Here is a 19632-nt window from a genome sequence, read left to right on the forward strand (position 1 = left end):
GAAGACCTCACCTCAAATGAAGAAGAAATTAAAGCAATCATTAAAAACTACTTTGCCCAATTATATGGCAAAAACATGGCAGTCTAGGTGATATGGATGAATACTTACAAAAATATAAATTGCCTAGACTAACAGAGGAAGAAATAAATTACCTAAACAACCCCATTTCAGAAAAAGAAATTGAACAAGTCATCAAAGAACTGCCTAAGAAAGGTCCCTGGTCCAGATGGGTTCACAAATGAATTCTATCAAATATTCAAAAAATAACTAATCCCAATATTATACAAACTATTTGACAGAATAAGCCAAGAATGAATTCTACCAAATTCATTTTACAACACAAACATGGTACTGATCCCAAAGCCAGACAGGTCAAAAACAGAGAAAGAAAACTATAGGCCAATCTCCCTAATGAATATGGATGCAAAAATCTTAAATAGAATACTAGCAAAAAGACTCCAGCAAGTCATCACAAGGGTTATTCACTATGACCAGGTAGGATTCATACCAGGAATTCAAGGATGGTTCAACATTAGTAAAACTAGCTGCATAATTGACCATATTAACAAGCAAACTGACAAAAATCACATGATTATCTCAATAGATGCAGAAAAAGCCTTTGATAAAATACAACACCCATTCCTATTGAAAACACTAGAAAGTATAGGAATAGAAGGGTCTTTCCTAAAAATAATAAACAGTATATATATCTGAAACCATCAGAAAACATTACCTGCAATGGGGATAAACTAGAAACCTTCCCAATAAGATCAGGACTGAAACAAGGATGCCCATTATTACCCCTATTATTTAACATTATACTAGAAACACTAGCAGTAGCAATTAGTGAAGGCAAAGAAATTGAAGGTATTAAAATTGGCAATGAGGAGACTAAGTTATCACTCTTTGTGGATGACATGATGGTCTACTTAAAGAATCCTAGAGAATCAACCAAAAAGCTAGTTGTAATAATCAACAACTTTAGCAAAGTTGCTGGATACAAAATAAACCCACATAAGTCATCAGAATTTCTATATATCTCCAATCCATCTTGGCAGCAAGAATTAGAAAGAGAAATTCCATTTAAAATCACCCTAGACAATATAAAATACTTAGGAATCTATCTGCCAAGACAAACACAGGAAGTATATGAACATATGAACACAACTACAAAACACTTTCCACACAATTGAAACTAGATCTAAACAGTTGGAAAAACATTGATTGCTCATGGGTGGGACGAACTAACATAATAAAAATGACAATCCTACCCAAATTAATTTACTTATTTAGTGCCATACCCATTGAAGTACCAAAAAACTTTTTTACTGAAATAGAAAAAAACATAACAAAGTTCTTTTGGAAGAACAAAAGATCAAGGATATCCAGGGAAATCATGAAAAAAATGCAAATGAAGGAGGCCTTGCAGTCCTGGATCTCAAACTATACTATAAAGCAGTGGTTATCAAAATAATTTGGTACTGGCTAAGAGACGGAAAGGAGGATCAGTGGAATAGACTTGGGGTAAGTGACTTTAGCAGGATAGTCTATGATAAACCCAAAGATCCCACCAAAACCCATTTTTTGATAAAAACTGCTGGGAAAATTGGAAGACAGTATGGGAGAGATTAGGTTTGGATCAATATCTCACACCCTTCCCCAAGATAAACTCAGAATGGGTAAATGACCTGAATACAATGAAAGAAACTATAAGCAATTTAGGTGAACATAGAATAGTATACTCGTCAGATCTTTGGTAAAGGAAAGTCTTTAAAAACAAGCAAGAGCTAGAAAATATCACAAAATGTAAAATCAATAATTTTGATTACATCAAATCAAAAAGTTTTTGTACAAACAAAACTAATGCATCCTAAATTAGAAGGGAAGCAACAAATTGGGAAACAATCTTCATTACAAAAACGTCTGACAAAGTCCTAATCCCTCAAATTTATAAAGAGCTCAACCAGTTGAACAAAAAAGCAAGCCATTCTCTAATTGAAAAATGGCCAAGGGACATGAATAGGCAATTTTCAGTTAAAGAAATCAAAACTATTGATAAGCACATGAAAAAGTGCTCTAAATCTCTTATAATCAGAGAAATGCAAATAAAAAAAAACTCTGAGGTATCACCTCACACCTAGCAGATTGGCTAACTTGACAGCAAATGAAAGTAATGAATGCTGCAGGGGATGTGGCAAAGTCGGGACATTAATGCATTGCTGGTGGAGTTGTGAATTGATCCAACCAATTTGGAGGGCAATCTGGAACTATACCCAAAGGATGATAAAAGAATGTCTGTCCTTTGATCCAGCCATAGCACTGCTGGGTTTGTACCCCAGAGATAATAAGGAAAAAAGACACGTACAAAAATATTCATAGCAGCGCTCTTTGTGGTGGTAAAAAATTGGAAAATGAGGGGGAGTCCATAGATTGGGGAATGGCTGAACAAATTGTGGTATATGTTGGTGATGAAATACTATTGTGCTCAAAGGAATAATGAAGTGGAGGGATTCCATGTGAACTGAAACAACCTCCAGGAAGTGATGCAGAGCGAGAGGAGCAGAATCAGGAGAACATTGTACACAGAGACTGCTACACTGTGGTACAATCGAAGGTAATGCACTTCTCCATTAGTGGCAATGCAATGACCCTGAACAACTCGTAGGAACCTATGAGAAAAACCACTATCCACATCCAGAGGAAACACTATGGGAGTAAAAACACCAAAGAAAAACAACTGCTTGAATACATGGGTTGAAGGCATATTGTTGGGGATGTAGACTCCAAATGAACATCCTAGTGTAAACAACAACATGGACATGGGTTCTGATGTAATACCCAATGAAATTGCGTGTTGGCTGTGGGAAGAGTGGGTGGAGGGGAAGGAGGGGAATAATGTGATTATTGTAACCAAGGAATAGTGTTCTATATTGACTAAATAAACTTATTCAACTGGGAAAAAATTAAAAAATACAAAACAGAACCAAAAATGAGAGTTAAATTGTTTTAATTTTGAATTTTCATACAATTTCAATTTTTACATTTGGTCAAAATCATTAAACTAATGCACATTAGTAACCAGTTACATCTTCTGTATTAAATAATAATCATCCATTTCACTTATTCAACCACTCCATTGACTTCTGATTCTTGTCCTGAAAATACTATCAATGATGCACAAACATGAAGCTTCTTTTTCATTTCCCAACATAGTGTCTTTCTTTTCTGTACTAGAAAACATATTTTTTCAGCATTTAGTTTCCACAATTCTATTATATCTATTATCAGGTTTAATCCATTTAGCCTCTGAAAGTATTCTCAACTGGATGCTATCAGGTAGAAAGTTAGATAAAAATTCTGGATAATGGTGAAAGGAAAAGTATAAAATTGAATTCCTTAATGGGAGAAGAAGGTGGAGAGAATGTTTATTTTTAAATTTTTAATTTTTTAAAAATTAAAACCCCTTACCTTCCATCTTGGAATCTATACTGTGTATTGGTTCCAAGGCAGAAGAGTGATAAGGGCTTGGCAATGGAGGTTAAGTGACTTGCCCAGGGTCACCCAGCTGGGAAGTGTCTGAGGCCAGATTTGAACCTAGGACCTCCCATCTCTAGGCCTGACTCTCAATCCACTGAGCCACTAGCTGCCTTGATGAGAATGTTTATTAAAGGAAATGAATCTTTTAATTGTCTTGCAGGTGCACCAATGAGAGGAAAAGAAGGATATTTTTAAAATCTAAGTCATATTTGATAACTTTTGGTGAAGGTATTGGTTAAAGAAGTGTATTTAGTTCAGACACAGAATATGCCTTTCTTGTTTTATCCTCTGTCCAAATCCAGCCCAAAAAATTCCATCCTGAAATGGAGATTATTGAGAATTCTTTTTTAGTTTAGAGACACCTATATTGAAAATCTAGCCATATTTTTACTGCCCCTAAAGCTAACTCTCTTACATTTTAATTAAGGGCAACAACAAATATGGGAGGATAGAAGCTTAGTGGGACTATTTTGATTTGAGAAGATCCAAGGATAAAGGGTGATAACATTGGGCTTTTGATGGGCTCATTCTCTGCAATTATAGTGATTACTGCTATGTGTGAATTGAATATCATTATTTGTTGTTTCCCTTGATTAAAATGTAAGTTCCTTAAGGACAGGGATTATGCTGTTTTTTTGTATGTTTAACACCAATACTTAGCCCAGTGCTTAGCACACAGTATATACTTAATGCTTTTTCATTCATTCATTCATGTAGTAAATAGATATTTCCATATAGAACATCAACAGAATATGAAGAATAAAATTGTGGTTTGATTATGTGGCAGAACAAGAAAAAAATGATAGTGGAAATATCAATTTAATGGATTAAGTGAGGACCATTAAGGAAGGGGGTGTCTATGTGATAATATTTCAGAAATTAGTAGGAAGAAATTGAGACTGATGTGAAGATAACAGAATTAGGAGTTTGCTCCAAATCCTTCAATTCATTATGAAAAGCTAATACATATTGGATGAATAAATTATTCAACCAAATGTAAACTTATGAAAAATTTCTTAATCAGTTTTAAATAATTATTGGGTATTTGGATCATTGAATGAAAGCAGATGACCCATAAAGAAGATAACCATGAAAATGGTTGTAAAGAATGTCATATTCAGTGGAACTATGGATAACACATCATACTTTTAGTTAACTTGTTTAATTGTAGTTTAATACTGTGGTAAAGGAAACCTTAATAGGAATTGATACTGGGTTTGGAAGATGGGATAGGTTTCTCATAACTCTTTGTCTCCCACTATCCCATTGTGCAAGGGATGATGCTGAGAACTTCAAATATTCTGAAAATCTGAGTTCCTAGGTTATAATCACTGTATTTGTAGCAGTGTTCAACAAATTTTGTATCAACATTCTTAAAATAGAAGCAGTCCTTACACTCTGGGAATCCAGGACATTTAAATGAGTGGAATTTGATAAAGTAATCAGAAAGAATGCCACACAAACAAAACTAGTTAGGGTTCAAACATCACCAAAAGAGACAACTGTGGCTTTGCCAGTTTAATATGGATTATTTTTCAAACTTATTCTAAGAACTGGAAGTATAAGGTCAATGTCTAGAAGAAAATTTTACCTACAGAATCCTTTTTATTTTTGATCTGTTCTGATTATTTCTGTCTGGCTTCAGGAGGATCACATAACATTTGGGAATAAAAATGCACCCCAGTAATCCAGCACTGGAGGCCAAGATAGCAAAGATCTCCACAGTCACCATGGCTTTCCCTTTGGTACTTTGATATGTGGGGAGAAAAGAGGCCCAGACACTGCAAAACACTAACATGCTGAAAGTGATGAACTTGGCTTCATTGAAGGTATCTGGCAGGTTCCTGGCCAGAAAAGCTACTGTAAAGCTTCCCAATGCCAGAAAGCCCATGTAGCCCAGGACACAGTAAAATGCAAAGGCAGAGCCTTCATTACATCGAATGATTATGTGGCCATATTCAGAGTGTGTGTCTGCCTCTGGAAAGGGGGGATAGGTTCCCAACCAGATACCACAGAAAATCATTTGAATCCCTGAGCAGATGAGAACAACATAAGTGGACACTCTAGGATGTAGGAACATCTGGATCCTGCTCCCTGGCCTTATTCCTCTGAAAGCCAGAATGACTACGATGGTTTTAGCTAAAATGGAAGAAACAGCCACTGTGAATACAACTCCAAATACAGTTTGTTGTAGAAGACAGGAAGTAGTGGTGGGCTGGCCTATGAAGAGCAAGGAGCAGAGGAAACAGAAGATCAGGGAGATGAGGAGGGTATAACTGAGAGTTCGGTTATTGGCTTTGACAATGGGAGTGTCTTGGAACTTAACAAAGACCCATAGAACCAGAGCTGTCAGGAAAGATAAGGAAACAGCCACAAAGGCCAGAGTCATCCCCAAAGGTTCTTTTATATTCAGGAAGGTCACCATCTTGGGGAGGCAGAGATCTCTCTGCTTATTTGGATATTTGTCCTCTGGGCACTTCTTACAATGCTCTGCATCTGCAAGAGACAAATAAGGGTTTAACATTGTATTGAAAGAATTATCTAAATTCTTAGATATAGTATATAGTCAAGATAACTGTAGCAATTTCTTTTTTCTCATTTGGACTCAAAATCCTTAAGAGAAAATATCATTGTTAAATAACATGGCACCTAAGTCTTGACCCATTCTCTTGATGCCCACTATTATTGGCTGGCCCTAGAACATAATGAATCTCTGTATGTGTTTTACGTCACTCCTGTTAGTTGTTTCTGTTAATTTATTTTCTTAGTATGATAAACTTAGAAATTGGAGTCCTTTAACAGCAAATGTAAACATTTCTTCTATGTCTGTTGCATTGTTAACAACAACTCTGAGGATTGCCTGCTTTAGTCTTCCTGTTCTTCCAAGTCCATTCTTTCCAACAATGAATTTCTAATCATTTTCACATATTTTGTAGATGTTTATACTGTATACATATTCATGCTGTCGGTTCTACTGTAATGGAAAATCTCTGATTGCAGGAATTATATTTTTTTGGCTTTGAATCTGTGCCATTTGCTACCAGGATTGCCACATAATTAGTAGCTAACAATTGATAACTTATTAAATTTCTGGAAGATTTGTTTTAAAGAAATCTTTTATTTTGTATGTGGTCCTCTTTCTAAACAGTCCTATTTCCTAAATTTCCTAAATAATCCTATTTCCTAAAAATTTCAACAATGAATTCAATAAGCCTGTAATATCTGGTTTTATAATTGTGGTTTATGATGGTGATGGAATACTATTTTGCTAGAAGGAATCATGAACTGCGGTATTTCTATAACAATTGGGAAGACCTCCAGGAACTAATGCAGAGTGAAATGAGCAGAAGCAGGAGAACATTGTACACAGAGACTGTAACATTGTGGGACAATCAAATGTGATTGACTTTGCTACTACAAGCAATGCAATTATCCAGGACAATCCCGAGGGACTTATGAGAAAGGATGCTGTCCACTTTGAGAGAAAGAACTGTGGGAGTAGAAACACAGAAGAAAAACATATAATTTATCACTTGTTTATATGGGTAGAGGATTTTAGATTTTGGTTTTAAAAGATTACTCTATTACAAAAATAAATAATATGGAAGTAAGTACTGAGATAATCCAGTATTACCCAGTGAAAATTCTTGTCAGCTACTGAAAGGGGAGGGTATAAGGGATGGAGAGAACATGAGTCTTATAACCATGGAAAAATGCTAAAAAAGAGATATTAAAAAAGATAAAATTAAATAATATCTCTGTATATTCAGACAGCTTAAAACCAGATTCTCATTGAATCACTGAATATTTTTTCATTTGTTTTTGGAATATTGAACTGGTCATATTTTAACCAGCTCTTTTAGATCCACAAGATATTTTTAAAGTTCATGCCAGAATAGCATGTCAAAAACTCTCTCTGTCACCCTAGAACCATACTTGCTTTTGTAGGCTTTCTTTTCCCTAGACAACCCCTTTCTTCCATTTTCCTTTTCCCTCATTGAATCTTTTATGTCCCAAATAAAACTTTGAATTGCCTTTATGACAGTGGACATGAAAATCCAAGAGCATTTGTCTGCTGGTAATGTCTCTATCAAACAGTAAAATTTTAATATTGTCTTGTCTAACTTTTCATGACTGCATTTGAGGTTTTTTTTTGGTAAAGTTAATGGAGTTTTTTGCCATTTCTTTTTCAAGTTCATTTCACAGATGAGGAAACTAAGAGGAATGGAATTACATGACTTTCCCAGGATTTTAGAGAGAGTGAATTTGAAATCAGGAAGAGACATTTTTGTGACTCCAGGCCTAGCACTCTATCCATCCAATATATTTTTTAAAATATTGATATAAATAAGTGGGTGGTAACCTGAATAGGGAACAGGCTTAGGCAAGGACTTACACCAGCCCAGTGTACTGTGGACTGCTCTATGATGGAGCTTGGGTCCCCATGGCAGACTTGGGCAGGGGATCTGGGCCTCTTGTTAGGCTTGAATGTGCCAGGCACCAAGGATTACCTTGAGCTAGGGCTTGGCTTCTCACTGTAGGCCTGTGTTAGTGTTTGGAATTTCAAGGGGTGGTTTTGGGATGTTCTGTTATTGGCTTTGGCTGGATGTCTGGATTTAGATGTTGGCTTGGGCCTAGGTTCAGAACCTGGTGGGAGTGGGTGAAATGGACTTCTCTATGCATGGTTTTACTTCTGGCTGTGCTCCTCTCTCACCCCAGTGAAACACACCCTCTCTGCCTTCCTTTCAAATTGTTTTATGCAGGAGAGTTGTTGAACAACATTCCCTTTTTGGTTCTGTCACTCCAGTATTTGTTTTGAGGTTATATTTTAAGCTTGTTTGGAGAGGATTCTCAGAGCAGTTCCAGTTCTCTATGCTACTTGCCCCATCATCTTGACTCTGCCCTTATTGCCCCATTTTTTATTCTTCTGAGTTGATTTAATTTCTGATGTCACTCCATGGGCAGTCTGGTGTAGCTGATGGAGAGTTGATTGCAAAGGCCTGGGTTCAGGTTCTGCCTCTGATGCATTTAGTTTGGTAATACTCTGGAAGCAACTCAACCTCTCAATGCTCTTAGAAACCCTAAGACAATAAATTTCAGATACGTTGCTGACCTGAATTGGTAGCGGTAGTGCCTGATCGAAGAGTTTCCTTTACAAGTGAATCAATCACAGGTCCATTCCTAGCCCTGTGCTCTATAATAACCTTCTTTTATGTTGGTTAAAATTCTAAAAAAGTAGATTCCTATTGCTTTTAGCATTCTCTAGTAAGTCTGAATCTTCTATGTTCTTCTGTGGATCAGCATTGATATGGGAGCTAAAAAATTAGGCGGGGGAAAATGTTAGACTATAAATTATTGTATATAGGTAACACTCTTCTCTGAGTGTCAGTCTTTGGATGGCCAACTGGGAATCTTGCAGAATCATGTACTTGCTGTTTCATGGGTGAAATATAGTGGAATACCCTTATAGGCTTTGTCATTGGTCTAGTTATGAATAGATGTTCCTCTGAAAACAGACCCATACGCTAAGAAAAGAGTAAAAGATGAAAATTATTTTTCATTACATTCATGTGTATTAAAAACCTCTCTTCCTCACCCCCATCATATACCAGAGCTATACAGAACATTCAGTCAGCCATTGACATTTTGTTTAAACTCTCCTTCATTTTCATCACCAATAGAACTAAAAGAACATTACAGCCCTGTCAGAGCAAAGGTGTGTGTAAGTGGTAGCTCCTCTATATTTCAATATGAAATAAATTTGTTCTAATGACTTTTTCAGATTGATCCCAGACCAGAAATCACTCAGTAAATCATTCAACCTCAAGATCCTTCTATACTCTTGAACCCATTTTCCATCTTTACATTTGATTTCCTGGCTGATTTTAACATTTCCCCTCAATTAACTTCCTCTATTCTTATGTTTGGTTCCTTAATGCATAATATCTATCTATCTATGTATCTATCTATGTATCTATCTATGTATCTATCTATGTATCTATCTATGTATCTATCTATGTATCTATCTATCTATCCCTCTCACTTTATATGCATATACACATATGTAAAATCCATATATAAATCTGTATTATATGTATGTATACTTGTACATACATATACATAACATATCCTCTAGACACCAAAAACAGTATCCAAAAAAGACCAAGTTTTTCAAAGAAACTAGAAAGCAAATATATTTTTTCCCTATGGATTACACTTTCCATCATGTAGTAGGATACTCTAAGTACTTATTTCAGGATATTACTCTGGTTTTCATAGGTCTCAGAGTATCTCTGATTCAGATAGTGATGGTGCTTGTAGGTAATTGTATAAGAATTATCTGTCAGTTATTTTCTATATCAATGATTATAAGAAGGGTGAAAGATCATGCAGAAACTCACCCATTTGACTGGAAATCTCCCCTTCTGGGCATGGGAAACAGTCATAGCAGCAGGCAGCCTTACCCTCCAGAGGGTTCTTCCTGAATCCAGGACAGCAGCTGTCACTGCATACTCCACTGGGAACCTAAGACAGCAATAGAGTGGAATACCAGTCTTTCACTAAGAACTACTGAGGCTTTAGGAAGATAAAGGAAGCTTATTTTCTATTTAATTCCTGCTTTGACAGCCACTCCCACAGACAGTTAAGTAGTTGTATGGATAAAAATCTAAGCTTGGAGTAAGGAAGACCCTAATTCAAATCTAGCATAACATATTAGCTGTGTGGTCCTGGGTGAGTATTAAAGTGATTCAGTTAAGTACATTGTCAAAAAGGATTAATAAAGTACTTATCTCAAAGGACTATTGGGAGGATAAAATGAGATAATATTTACAAGCCATTAGGCATACAATGATATTTAATAAATGCCTGTTCTCTTGCCCATTCCTTTTATATATCTCTAAGAGGAAAGTGATTCCTGTTTAGAGTATGGGAAGCTCTCAGCTCTCATGCCTCAAGGGAAAATGAGCACAATGGGACCTTGAAGAGGGGGTGTGAAATGATAAATTATGTATAAGAAGTTCCAGATGATTAATATATTTTTTCAAAAGGAACAAAACAAGTAAATAGGTAAGAGGGGCTGAGCAAGCACTGAATATATTAAGATATATTATTAGCCAGAATCAAAATGACATTAGAGCAAAAAATAGTATTGTACAACAGAGTAAAACCAAACTCCACAAACAGATCTAGAAATGAATCAGAACACATTCTCATGGATAAATCCAAGAAAAAGTCATAGCCATTTTCCAGTCCAGATTTATATGAAATAATGGACAGGCAGGTCTATAGATATTAGGAAAAGTTTGAAATTCTGTAACAGGGAACAAGGAGACCCTAGATTCATACCAAGACATCTTGATGGGAACAGGTACTTATTTTTGTCCCTGATCCATGGTGGAATGGAAAGGGAATATGTGCTCTCAGGTGACATTATGGGATATGTACTGCTCTCAGGCCCTATATTATGGACTAAGAGAAGAGCAATTTCTGTAACAAACAGCAACATGGTGGCTCAGATTCTGAATTCAGAGTAGGGCCTTGGTTGCAGTTTCTATTTCAGTGTGATGTCTGCAAAGGAATAAGCAGGGCAGGGATCCATACAAAAGAAGCCTGCAGTTCTGCCATTCTCAACCAGCAGATCTTCCCTAATGATTGATAGTGGCTGAGTCATTCCACTGTTGTTCAAATGTAAACTTAGGTTTGTATAATTAAGATTTGAACCCCAAAATTCTTTTCCCCAGCTTCCCATGTTTCTTTTCATGGTACATGCTAATGTGGGAGGACATAAGTTTTGTGTAGCCCTGCCTCTCTCTCTCTTTTCCCATGATTGGGAATGTGTGCTTTATGCCAGGCAGGGAAATCTACAGATGTGGGTTTTCTTTTTGTTAGAAAATTAGGTTAGAACCTTTATTTCTTTTAGTTTATTTCTACTTCAAGTGATAATTAAAAAATCATATAAAACACAATACTTGGAGCTATTAAATATCAATTTAAATCTTAGAGGTTAAAAACATAAAAAGTTCAGTCAGATAGTGAAAGGGTAAGGGGAGAGAGATCAGGTTTTGCCTGAAACCAATACATTTTAAAAACACTGAAATCTTGTTCTCCTTACATCAAACTGTTTCTGACATACCAAAATAACAAAATTTGATCCTCTAAAAAAAAACAACAAATAACTATATAAGAACTTCTATCCAGAAGTGTTTAGAGACTGATATAAATATCAGGCAATTCCAAAGTAAGGAAATAGAGAATCTCTTTCAAGTCTATTTTAGTAGATAATTGGTAAATTCTTTTAATTTCCATTTTACCTTCTGGTTCTATAATATCCTGGCAATTTTCCTTGATAATTACTTGAAAGATGATGGCGAGGATCTGTTCTTTGTTTTTTATCCTGGTTTTCAGGTAGTCCAGTAATTCCTAGATGATCTCTCCTAGATCCAATTTCCAGATCAGTTGTTTTTCCAATGGGATATTTGAGATTTTCTTTTATATTTTCATTCTTTGGATTTTGTTTTACTGTTTTAAAATATCTACTGATATCACTAATTTCTATTTTCTTAAATTGATTTTATAAAGAATTATTTTGTTCAGTGAGCTTTCATATGTCTTTTTTCTATTTGGCCAAATCTACTTTTTAAAAAGAAGTTGTTTTCATTATTGTACCTGTTTTTCCTTTTTGGCAATTGTGCTTTTTTAGAAAGTTGTTATCTTCTTTGGATTTTTGTGTCTCTTTTGCCATTAGGCCTATTTTTTTAGGTAGTAGCTTTTTCAGTATTGTGTGTGTGTGTCCTTTATTGAGCTGTCAACTCTTTTTTTCTGATTTTCTTGTATCACTGTCATTTCTCATCTCAGTTTCCCCTCTGCCTCTTCTATTTAATTTTTGTATTTTTTGAGCTCTTCCCTGAATTCATTTTGAGCCAAAGACCAATTCACATTTCTCTTTGAGGCTTTGGATGTACAAGTTTTTATTTTGTTTTTCTGATTCAGAGTTTGAGTTTTGATCTTTCCTGCCACTATAATAACTTTCTACAGTCTGTTTCTTTGTTTTTTTTTTGTTTGCTTATTTTTTCAGTCTTTTTCTTAACTTTTAACTTAAAAAACTCATAATATTGGGCTTTGTTCCTGATTTGGAAGAGGCAGTGTCCAAAAGGTCAGGGTTTTTTTTTTTGCACTGACTTTCAGAGCTGATCTATAATTTTCCAGTTCTTCTAAGGTGGTATGGTCTAAGGAGAAGTGTGCTTCCTACACTCCTGGCCTTGTGTTTTGATGCATGAGCAACCAGAAACACTTTTTTCTATCCTGGACATGTGACCAGGGTCTCTAATCCCCTTTAATCCCAAGGGCAGATGTGCTAGTGCTCTTCCCTACCCTAGAACTGCTCCCTGGGACTGTGATTCTTTACTGTAATCAAGATGATCTTATGGGCAATGGAACAGAATCTTGCACCTATACCAGAAAGGTTCTCCTATAATCTCCTTCTGACCAGTTAAATCCCCTTACTATCTGTGGACTGAGAACTCTGAAAACCATTGCTGTTGATTCAGCAACCTCAAAGCCTCCATTGGCTTTTTGGGGTGGGATGCCTGCCTCATGTTGCTGGTCTGAGCCCCACACTCACCTTGGTGTAACAATATTTTTCTGATAACTTTCTAAGTTGTCTTGGGTGGGAAAATTGTTTCAACCTGTCCTTTTGTGAGTTCTGCTTCTTCAGAATTCATTTTTAGGTGTAATTTAAAAGCTTAAAGTAAAGGGGAATTTGAAAGAAATCAGACAGGTCTCTGCCTTTTCTCCACCATCTACAAGGTTCTTTTTGAAGTGACAAAGAGGGAGAATCCAAAATAATGCCCATAGGATAAATAATGGCTGAACAAATTATGATAAAAACTCATATATATATATACACACACATATGTATATGTATATATATACACACACATATATATGTATATATATACACACACACACATATATATGTATATATATATACATATATATAAAACATCTTTTAAAGAATGGGAAACTCTGAATAGTAGCATAATAACCAACCACAAATACATAGAGTTAAGGTTGAAGCATATTACCCACTTTCTGTTAGATAGGTAAAGGACTCAGGATATAAAGTAAGACATATTTTATGATCATGGTTAGTGTGGAACTTTTTCCTTTTTTTTGTTCATTATCATTTGAGAAGAGGATAGAGTTAAAGTGAGACTGGGAGAGGCTAGTTTTTGCTCATTCAAAACATTATAGATATTTATATACTTGCATTTATATATACTTTCTCTTTTTCTCATTCACTCTCACCTTTGTGACAACTTAATAGTGTAATTGATAGCTCACTGGATCTGAAATTAGGAAGATCTGACTCAAACTCAAGTTTGAACACTTATTAACTTGTCACTTAACTCCTATTTTCCTCAATTCCTTATTTGTTAATTGTGGACACATTGACTGAAGAAATGGCCAGCCACTCTAGTACTTTTGCAAAGAAAATTGAATAACTGGTGTACAGATGGAAAATTTGCAACACCTGAGCTATATTCCCAGCATCCTTTTAAGTTACGTCCTCATTTTACGTAAGGATGCTTGGAAGATAATTTTGGCTGAGACCCACACTGCAGGGCTCTTTTTTTGGAGCTTGTGCTTTTGGTAAAGTGCTGCAGGTGTGAGTCTCTGTCTCTCTTTGTTCTTCTCACTTGACTGAAAGAACCTTTTTCCTTTTCCCTCCTTTTGATTATTATTAAAAATTCTACCCTGAATAACTGAAGAACTGAACAACAACAAATACTACCTAGGATGCTGATTGCCTGTGTGACCTTTAATAAATCACTAAACCTTCTTCCTGAGCATCAGATTCCTCCTGTCTAAAGTGGAGGATAATTGATTTGATGGCCTGTGGAATTTTTTTATTCTCTAGATGTATAGTTTTATTTTTAAAGTAGTCAGATTGTTAATGGTCATTAATATATGTAATGTAGAGTAAACCAAATAGTGCAAGAATTTTCCCCTTAATTAAAAGTATAAATTTTACATTTAAAATGTCTCTAACCTTTGAAGCCCACCAGCCCCACACTATGGCATCTTCACATATTGTGAAATCTTGACCAAATGGAGCCTTGGGGGTAAACTGCCCCACTTCCACCAGACTCTCAGTATCATTAGGAAAGATCACATAGTTCATAATGGCATATTGAGCCTCAGAGTTTCTGTTCTCATCCACAGACACTTGATCACCAGCAGTATTGTTAAATTGGGTGTTCTTCAGGAAGGTGTGGAACTGAAAGGGAACAGAAGTTCTCATCACTGGGTGGTGTCTGAGGGAAGGGCTTCCCTTCAAGTACAACCTCTAAGTTATACAAGAGATACTAGACCTCTTTTGTAGTTTTACTGAGTTGTGTAGCCTTATTTGGAGGTCTGATCAAACCTGATTTTTAATTGGAAGCCATAGAAATGAACTTCTGGAACCCACTGAGTTACTTACATCTCTCAGGTTTGTTTCCATTTCATCACTAACTTCTCATTATCTCTTATCTACTTCATCTAATCTAATGTCAAGATTTGTTGATTTTATCTTTGCAACATGGCTCAGATGTTTTCCCTTCTGCCTTCTGATACTCCCACAACCTCATTACTTTACAGTTGGGTTATTGCAATATTTATAGCTTTTTTGTGGTTGTATCGACCACAACAGTCTCCTCATTCTAATTCATCCTCCATTAAGTCAGTAAAGTAATTTTTGTAGGAATCACTGGTACCCTGGTACCCTGATGCTATGTTGCAGTGCAGCTAGCTCCCCAGCATCCTCAGTATCCCTAGCACAGCCAGCACGAGCACCTGGGTTGCCACAGAAAAGATAGGGCAAGAAGCTGAGACACTCTCTCTCTCTCTCTCTCTCTCTCTCTCTCTCTCTCTCTCTCTCTCTCTCTGTGTGTGTGTGTGTGTGTGTGTGTGTGTGTGTGTGTCTGTCTCTATCTTTCTGTTTGTCTCTGTCTCTGTGTCTCTGTCTCTGTATCTCTATGTCTGTCTTTGTGTCTCTGTCTGTCTGTCTGTCTGTCTTTCTCTTTTTCTCTCACTCAAGGCCAGTCTCAGAACTAACTCTGTCTTTGGTCTTATTCCCTTATCTCACCTACTGATTTCACAGCTGTGGCTCAGACTGTTGGCTGCAATGTTGGATGAGATTTTTACCTAAAGTTAGGAAGGTCAAAACCCATTTCTCTCTTTCTCTTCATTACTAATAAATGCTTATAAATCTAGTAATAAGCCTCCAGATTAATTCCTATTTATACCACTACTTATCCAAATACTTAGTTTATTTGAATAGGTTGATTTTCTTGTTGACTCCTCCATTAGATTGTTAGCTCCTCAAGAGCAAAGACTGTTTTTATCTCCAGTGCTTAGTACAATGCCTAGCACATAATAAGCTCTTACTAAATATTTATTGTCTGACTTATTACATACTATGATTCCCCAAACCAGGGCATTAATTATGGTACTCAGAAACCAAAGAATAGGATCATTTTATTGCTCAGTTTTGTGTTCCCCCTGTTATCTTTCTAAATAGGAAAAGAGTTTTGGTGCTGGACTTACACAGTCAAGATCATTTCCAGATCTCAGAGAGGCCTGAGGCATGGCTGTCTCCATATATTCCTGTGTTTCATATACAGGGTAGGAAAGAGTGTGTTGAGCCAGATGAATGGTTTTCTCAGTGGAACTGGATGTCAGGGAACTAACGTCAACCACATGTTTGACCAAAGAGTATATTTTTTTTGTTTCTATGGAAAGTTTGACCTCAGAGACCTCCTTTTTGGACTCATACCTTAAATAATTTCCTAATACCTAAAAATTCATCATCTAACCTCTACTTGAATCAATCATTTAACCAACCTTTCTAAAGCACCTACCACAGGCAATAAACTATATTGTGGGTGCTGAAAGCCCTGCAGTAATATGGATTTTACTACCTTCAGGTTATTCCTCTTTTCAACAGCTCTATTTGGATGATGCTCCTTCTTTGCACCTTTCCTTCCCTTCTCCTATTTATACCCCTAGAGAAAAAATAGAACAAGTTGAATCCCTCTTCGACATACAAGTCTTTCAAATTCTTAAACAAACCTACCATTTCCAATTCCTTTGGATGCTCTCCTTGTCAGGTTAAACTTTCCCAGACTTTTCATATGATCATCATATGAAATGAGGAAAGAAGTTCCTCACCTGGCAGACTTCCAAAAGATATTCTCCAGATTAAATTCCAAATATAAGCTCTCAATACCCTTCTTCAACTGAGGCTGGTAGATTGAACACAAGACTTCTGATATGGGAATATTTTTAGTCATATTGCATGCTTCCATTAATAATATTCTGAGTCCCCTTAGCTTTTATGACAATCACATGACATTTTTATATCTTATTGACCTCATTGCCCACTTACAAAGTCCCATAGTGTTTTCAGAGTTGCTGTCCTACAGTCTCATATTTCCAATATCCTTTAAGGCATTCTAGTCTGCTTGACCTTTAGACATGTCCAAAGTAGATCTCATTAACTTTCACCCTAAGCTCTCCCCTACCATCTTCTTTATTATTGTAGAGGGCAAAAAGAATACTCCTATTCCTCCAGATTCAAAACCTGGTAATTAATTATCCTTAATCTTCACTATTTATCACTCCTCCCCCTCCCAATCCAATCTGCAGTCAAGGCCTGTTCAGTTCATATTTGAAACATCTCTTCATCATGTCTCCCCTTCTTCTCTAATACAGCTACCAGCATAGTATAGGCCATCATCACCTAGACCACACATCTAGTTTAATGCAATAGCCTGGTGGTAGGTTTGCTTGTCTGAAATCTCTCTCCACTTTCATTCACTCTCTATTAAACAACTAAAGTGATTTTCCCAAAGCATAAATATGAGCATGTCAAACCCACTACTCAACAAACTTCATTGACTCCATATTGTCTCCAGGATCAATTCAATGCCTTTAATTAATGAGGTCCTCCTTCCTATCTGTCCAAACTTTTCACACTTTTACTTTTCACCACAATTTTTGATGTATTTAAACTGGCTTCCTTGTTGTTCTTCTAAGTTAGACATTTCATCTCTTGACTTTAATAATTTTGTCTGTGCCCCATACTTGAAATGATCTCCTTAATCATCTCCCTTTATTAGATTCACTGATTTAAGTCTCAACTACAATCCTATCTTTGACAGGAAGCTTTTTTCAATCCTTCTTAATTAAAGTACCTTCCCTCTATTCCTTCCTTCCTATTTTTCCAACTTATCCTTTTTATACCTTATTTGTTCATATTTGTTTTCCTTTGGTCTCCCACCTATCAGAATTTGAATTTCTTTAGGGTAGGAAGAGTTTCTCTGTCTCTGTTTCTGTCTCTCCCTCTCCCTCTCCTCCCCATTTCCCCAACTCTCTCTATTTTTTCTCTCTCTGTCTGTTTCTGTCTGTCTCTGTCTGTCTCTGTCTTATCTCCTCTATTTCTCTCTCTTAGTGTTCCCAGAATTTAATTAAATAATAATTTAATTTAATAATTTAATAAGCTTGGCACTTAATAGTAGGTACTTAATATTTCACCATGTCATTTTCTTCTTTCATTTGTGATGGTAGCTCAGTTATAAGACTTTAAAAATATTGCTATTAAATTTCATCTCCTTCAATTATTTATTGAAATGCTCTAACCTGTCAAAATCTTTCTAAATCATTCATATGACCTCATTTTTAGGACTTTTTTTTAAGCTGAAGAACTCCAAATCCATAGAAACAAGGACAGTATTCCACATACATGGTAAAAGAAAAGCCATATCTTATGGTGATGGAATACTATTGTGTTCTAAGCAATGATGAAATGGAAGATTTCTATATGAACTGGAAAGACCTCCAGGAATTGATGCAGAGTGAAAGGAGCCAAACCAGGAGAACATTGTACACAGAGATGGATACATTGTGGCACAATCAAATATAATGACTTTTCTACTAGTAGCAATGCAATGATCCAGGACAATTAAGAGGGACGCTTGAGAAAGAATGTTATCCATATCCAGAGAAAGAACTGTGGGAGTAGAAATGAGGAAGAAAAATATATGATTGATCAAATGGTTTGATGGGGATACGAATGGAGTTTTAGCTTTAAAAGATCACTCTATTACAAATATGAATAATATTGAAATGGGTTTTGAACAATGATACATGTATAACCCGGTGGAATTGTTTGTCAGCTTCGGGGTGGGGGAGAGGGAGAGAAATGAATCATGGAACCAGTTGACCACATTAAAAAAGAATCATGGAACCAATTGACCACATTAAAAAGAACAACCAGAAATTAGTAGGGAATTGTGAGTTTAATGTAGTCAACTGGTTTACAAGATTGCATTTAAGAATACAGAAATTTCTGGGTGACAACAGTTTAGATTCCTGAAATTTCATCAGATTTGGGAGCTTCCTGATGAGTTAACTCCTTTTATTAATGCAAAAAATCCCCCAGTTGCCATGTGTTGACAAATTATACTCTTTGAGGATAACATTGTGCATAAAAAGGTTAAGTGAGCAGCCCAAGATTACATAGAATGTGTCCAACAGTTGGATTTGAAAACAAGTCTTCTTGACTGAGTGATGCACTCTAACATTATTACCAAACACTGATTCTCTAGATCACATCTTAAAAAACTCTTACTTTCCATTTTAGAATCTATTCTGTTTATTGGTTCCAAGGCAGAAGAGCAGTGAGGATTAGGCAATGGGGGCTAAATGACTTGCCCAGCATCACAAAGCTAGAAAGTATCTGAGGTCATATTTGAACCCAGGACCTCTTGTCTCTACATGTGTGGCTATCATTCCACTGAGTCATCTAGCTACCTTTGATCACATAAGAATGAGGGTACTTTTCATTAAAATGGAATGCACATGAATTTAATTAGTAAAAATATACTTGCCTTAGTATCTGGAGATTTGATGAAGGGGACTAGGAAATGAAAGGGATAGATGTTGGAGAAAACTGACTGTGTATATTAAACAGGAGAGATACTCAGAAATTCAAGGATATTTTACTGAATGAGAGACAGATATCCTATAAAGGAAAGAATTAGAAATGGC

General features: G+C 36.0%; 1 protein-coding gene across 1 annotated transcript in view; it reads right to left on the reverse strand.

Moving 5' to 3' along the window:
• Positions 1-5128: 5128 nt before the first annotated feature.
• Positions 5129-19632, reverse strand: part of VN2R506 (vomeronasal 2 receptor 506) — a 36458-nt gene continuing 21954 nt past the window's right edge. The window contains exons 4-6 of the mRNA NM_001099532.1: positions 14591-14818; positions 9939-10062; positions 5129-6033 (exon numbers count right to left, since the gene is read on the reverse strand). Of these exons, the coding sequence (NP_001093002.1) occupies positions 5129-6033; positions 9939-10062; positions 14591-14818 (1257 nt within the window). The remainder of the gene's footprint in view (positions 6034-9938; positions 10063-14590; positions 14819-19632) is intronic.

The sequence above is a fragment of the Monodelphis domestica genome, chromosome 3 (genome assembly GCF_027887165.1).
Source record: "Monodelphis domestica isolate mMonDom1 chromosome 3, mMonDom1.pri, whole genome shotgun sequence".
In the NCBI taxonomy this organism is placed as follows: Eukaryota; Metazoa; Chordata; class Mammalia; order Didelphimorphia; family Didelphidae; genus Monodelphis; species Monodelphis domestica.